Raw genomic sequence first — 5,704 nt, forward strand, 5'->3', positions numbered from 1 at the left:
ACAGTGCGATTTTTGCTCCCCCTACTCCATATGATTTGGAGTTGATTTTTTACTAACATTACAAAATACAAACATAAATAATTTAATTTTAAGACGTTCATTAATTTTTTTTTGCCAATTTACAATCGTTACTTGAATTTTAAATAAAGTTCTAGATTATAACATTTTTGAATAATTATATTTTGAGTCATATTATTTTATATAATATTATTTTTGGATCATATGATTTAACTCATACTAATATTTATAAATCTTATAACTTTAAATCATATCGTATTTAAGTAATATAACTTTTTTATCATATCATTTTGGATCATATAATTGACTTTTTGGAAACATTTTTTTTATAACTTGGATCATAATAATTAGAATCATAATATTTTGGATTATATCGTTTTGAATAATATCATTTTGGATTATAATATTTTGAATTATATCATTTTTAGATCATAATATTTTGAATCATATAATTTTAGATCATAATACTTTGGATCATATCATTTTGAATCATAATATTTTGGATAATACCATTTTTGGATCATATTATTTTATATCAATTTATTTTGGATCATAATAAATTTAACTAAATCAAGTTTTTGCTATACAATTTATGGATTATTATATTTTTTGAATCATTTAAATTTATCCATAAAAAATAAGATTAACCATCATAATGTATTTGGATCATAATAATTTTGGATCATAACAACTTAAAGACCATACACATGTTTAATAATATTTTTTTGGATCATAACTATTTTGAATTATCTCATTTTAGATCATTTCATTTTCAATATATATATTTTTTAAAACGTATAATCTTTTAAAATAAAGTGTAATAGCTAGATAACCTTATTTTTCAAATATTCTAAATGCAAAGTAATAATAAAAAAATATACAAAAACCGTTTAATTTTTTTTTTCTATTTGTAGAATAAAAATTTTCATGTCTTACTTTTATAAAAGTTTGGATTCATTTCAATAAAACGAGATACATTTAACAACAATATTTTAAACTTTTTACAAACTCATTAAAATAGTAATACCAAGAACTTGTTTATTTGCTTTTTTTTATACATTTAAAGATAATATATTTTTTTCATTATATTTTCTAAGAACTAATACTTTTAAAAATTAAAATAAAAACATTTGTCTTTCATTTTTTTTTTACAAACCTACTACTATAATGTATATAAGTTTCTTTTAAGATTTGTATCGTTATATTTTTTGTATAAAGTAGGCTATGAACTAATATTTGATTTTTCTTTTTTCAAAATGAAAGTATTCAATATTAGGCTTGTTCTGTGGAGAATAAAAAATAAAAAACATTGGTATTTTTAATTTTCCTTTTTAACTAACAAAACAAATTATTTAATAAATAAGATTTAAAGGATATAATAAAACCCAACTTTTATTAACATGACACGTGCAAAAAGACGAAGTAGGAAGAGGTCGGTGCATCCCACGTCGGCGTGTTTCTAGTTTTTAGTTAAGACTTTGCCCCTTTTACTTTTCGTAATAACAGAAGTGCCACCGCTAAAAAATCATAATAGTCAACTGTTCGACTTTAATCTTATCAACAAGTGGTTGAGTTTTGTCCTTTTTTATTGTTTTTTGAGTTTCTACCGATATTAATAGTTTTATTGTATATTTAAAATAATAATGGTTTAAATTCATCAATATTAAAACTAATAAATTAAATATGATATGTTAAAAGTTAAGAAATATAATTTTATAAATAGAAGTAATGTATTATTTTAATATGAAAATTTAGTTTATATATGATACACTTTAGGTTTAATATTTATTTAACCTATTAATCAATTTATAATTATTATTAGAAAGAAATTGAAAAGTCATAGGAGTTTCATATTAATGTGATGAAAGGAAAAGTGCAGTCCAGAAACACCTATATAATTGAATCTTTACAAATATATGATTTTTTTAAATATAGCAATAACGTTTATGTTAAATTTGATATAATAATTCGTATACTAAATTGATATAATATATTGATTATTTTGAATTATATGATAATATATACATCTATTATAACTGCATAATCTCAATCGCTTGAATGACTTCTATCCGCGAGTTACACATGAATAAAATTAAATATAATATATGGTTTAATGTTATTTATAGTTGTTGTTATTGTTAATTAATTTTTTAAAATTTATTTGCTTAATGTTTTAATTTCTATCATTATAATTATTTAAAACATCAAACATTGTTTTTTGATTTTAAAGATAACAATATAATCATTTATATAGAGTTATTTTTAACTATTGTTATTGTAATTTATTTAAAACTACTTATTTGAAAACTTTTAACGATTATAAAAATATTTTTAGGAAATATTTTAGTTAAATTGAGATTACAATTTAGTTTTTGCATTTATCACTACAATTTATCACTTTTAACTATTTATAAAATATTCTTTGGTTTTTAAGTGGAACTGAAATTTATATTTAAGTTGACATTGTAATGTGATATTTAAATTAACAATTTAAGTATTTTGTCCAAACTGTTCAAACTTTGTAGCTTTTAAACTGATAATGATTTACATACAACAACATATTAAATCTAATAAGTTAAGTATAATATATTAAAAGTTAAAGACATAACTTTATAAGTAGAAGTAAATATATTATTTTAAAATTGAAATTTATATATTTATGATTACACTTTAGGTTTGATATTTATTTAAACTTATTAACCAACTTATAATCATTATTAGAAAGACACTACAATTAATCACTTTTAACTATTTACAAAATATTCTTTGGGTTGTTTAAGTTAAACTAAAATTTATATTTAAGTTGACCCTGTAATGTAATATTCAAATTAATAATTTAAATATTTTATACAAATTGTTTCAAAATTGTATCTTTAAAACGATAATGGTTTACATCCAACAATATATTAAAACTAATAAAGTAAGTATAATATATTAAAAGTTAACAAAACATAACTTTATAAGTAGAAGTAAAAATATTATTTTAATACTGAAATTTAGTTTATATATGATTACACTTTAGGTTGGATATTTATTTAACATTATTAACCAACTTATAATTATTATTAGAAAGAAATTGAAAAGTTATGGGAGTTTCAAATGAATGTGGTGAAAGGAAAAATACTTCATTCGTTTATAATATATATATATATATATATATATATATATATATATATATATATATATATATATATAGAGAGAGAGAGAGAGAGAGAGAGAGAGAAAAAAAAGTTCAATAGAGAATCATTATTAAAAAAGAACCAATCTAAAACGTCGAAATTTAAAGCGATCAACGGTAAAAAGAAGGGTTGTAGACTTTTACAATTGACGCACATCCACCGGATTATAACAAAAGTCACTTCATTTTTTTTAGTTTAATTTTTTTTGGCCATATTTTTTATCAAAAAAAAAAAACCGAATATACCATTGTTTGTGATTTTTCATCCTCTCTCTATAGAGATCCATATTGATATATAAAAATTGATTTTTGTTTCAAAAAATTCACTTCATTTTCTTTGTTTGTTGAAAAGTAGGTCTATTTTTTTATAGAAAAAAATTAATAAATATATCAAAATTCATAATTTTTTGGTACTCTTTAAACATATATTTATATTGATGTTAAAAAAAATCGATATTTCAGTTCAGATTCAAATTGTGAACCTTCTTAGATTCACAGTGTGCATAATAGTAAGTCAGATTCACAATATAAATCTAAACCGATCGAGCTTTTTCACATTGTGAATGTTAAAAATTGAAATATTTACAGTTTAGATTCATAGTGTGAATCTACACTGATCGAGTTTTTTTTTTTAGACGGTGTTGATGTTTTTTAATAGAGTTAAAAAATTAATATTTTTGGTATAATTAGTTTTTTATTTGATAAAAATAAACTTAAATATTGAAAAAACTATTAAAATGAAGTGGGGTTTTTTCGAAAAAAATGTTCGTTTTTTATATATCAACATCGATCTCTATGGAAAGAGAACGAAAAATCGAGAACAACTTTATATTCGGTTTTTTTTTTCAAAAAAAAATGTGGCCTAAAAAAATTTTAAACAAAAATAAGAAGTGGGTCTTTAGTAAGGAGGTGTATTTTTTTGTATAATCCGGTGTGTGTGCGTACAATGTACAAGTGTATATCCATTTCCTTGACCGTTGATCATTATGATTTCCGACGATCAGGATTGGTTCCCTGGTTCCTTGTTAATTATGGGTTCTTTATTGAACCTCGTTATATATATATATATATACATATATATATATATATATATATATATATATATATATATTCCCACTGCAGCTATCTTTATGGCAATATACAGATATAGTATTAATTTCATATGGGGTAAGTAGCAAATTAAGGGTCAATAATTGAATTGAAACACTCGATATAAAGCCGAGGAGCTGTATTACCTTTCTCATACTTCTATTCTTCAATTCGCTTGTTTTTCATATAATCATATATCATCACTAGAGATGACTTTAAGTGGTACACTGGTGAATCAAATTACCATCAAATCCGATGGTGATGTGTTCCATGAAATCTTTAGACAAAGACCACATCATATATCTGAAATGAGCCCTGGTTGCATAAAAAATGTTGATCTGCATGAAGGTGAATGGGGTGTGGTTGGATCTGTGATTGTCTGGGACTTTATCCATGGTAAGTTCATTCAGATTTACAACAAAAAACAAACATATTATTCATATTCTAATTGAACTACTTATGATGTATATTATATCACATGATAGATGGGAAGGCAAAAGTGGCTAAAGAAGTGATCGAAGCAATCGATGAGGAGAAAAAGTCAGTGTGCTTCAAGGTGATTGGGGGTGATATATTGGAGGCTTACAAGACATTCTTGATCACAGTTCATGTGGACACCAATGGAGAAGAGAACATTGTGACTTGGACTTTCCATTACGAGAAGCTCAATGAGAATATTGATGACCCCCACACTTTGATGGATTTCTGCCTCACCGTCACCAAGGATATTGAGAACCATCACCTCCCAAAAGCAAACTGAATCTAAAATGCGTGTTTGTTTGTGTTAATTACATATGGAGTGGAATTATGTTTTTTTTTTTTTTTTTTTTTTTTTTTTTTTTTTTTTTTTTTGTGTGTGTGTGTGTGATATTTACTATACGGATAGTCTATGTATTATAGATGCATACTTTTATGAATAAAAATGAATCTTTCTTTTGATTCGTTTAATGAACTTTCAACTTGCATTATATATGCATCATGCATGTGAAGCTTCAAATATATTTTTTTAATGACGCAATCTAAATTTGATGCAGACTCTAATAAAATTTAGAGTAAAAATGTGTGTGTTTATGTATTTTTTTTTAATTAACTTTTTTATTTTTTTTAGTTTGGACACAATCTAAATGACGTTTGATTTTGTTTTCTAGACAAAACTGTAAAATTGGTGAATATGGTTTCCTATTTTCTTTCGATTTGTTCCAATAACTTTTCAACTTGCAGATTACGTCTAAAAACCAGGTTTCATTGCGCCTTTGATCATTGGACGTAACAATTGTTAACTCCTTCGTTAGCAAATCTCATGCGCCCCTCACATGAGGGTAAAATGTTTTTTTTCCCTCTTGACACATCAGTAAAGAAAAAACATATCCACCTCCTCACCCCGCATTCTTCTTCCTCACCTCATATGTAACTCGAACT

At 23.8% G+C, this 5,704-nt stretch overlaps 1 protein-coding gene across 1 annotated transcript; it reads left to right on the forward strand.

Annotated features, from left to right (window-relative positions):
- Window positions 1-4,367: 4,367 nt before the first annotated feature.
- Window positions 4,368-5,237, forward strand: LOC145129091 (kirola-like). The gene is made up of 2 exons (XM_079063843.1): window positions 4,368-4,681; window positions 4,771-5,237. The coding sequence occupies exons 1-2, from the start codon at window positions 4,495-4,497 to the stop codon at window positions 5,043-5,045; spliced, it is 462 nt and encodes a 153-aa protein (XP_078919969.1). The 5' UTR covers window positions 4,368-4,494; the 3' UTR covers window positions 5,046-5,237.
- Window positions 5,238-5,704: the final 467 nt, after the last annotated feature.

Source organism: Lactuca virosa, chromosome 8 (assembly GCF_052849685.1).
Source record: "Lactuca virosa cultivar CGN04683 chromosome 8, Lactuca_virosa_CGN04683_v6, whole genome shotgun sequence".
In the NCBI taxonomy this organism is placed as follows: Eukaryota; Viridiplantae; Streptophyta; class Magnoliopsida; order Asterales; family Asteraceae; genus Lactuca; species Lactuca virosa.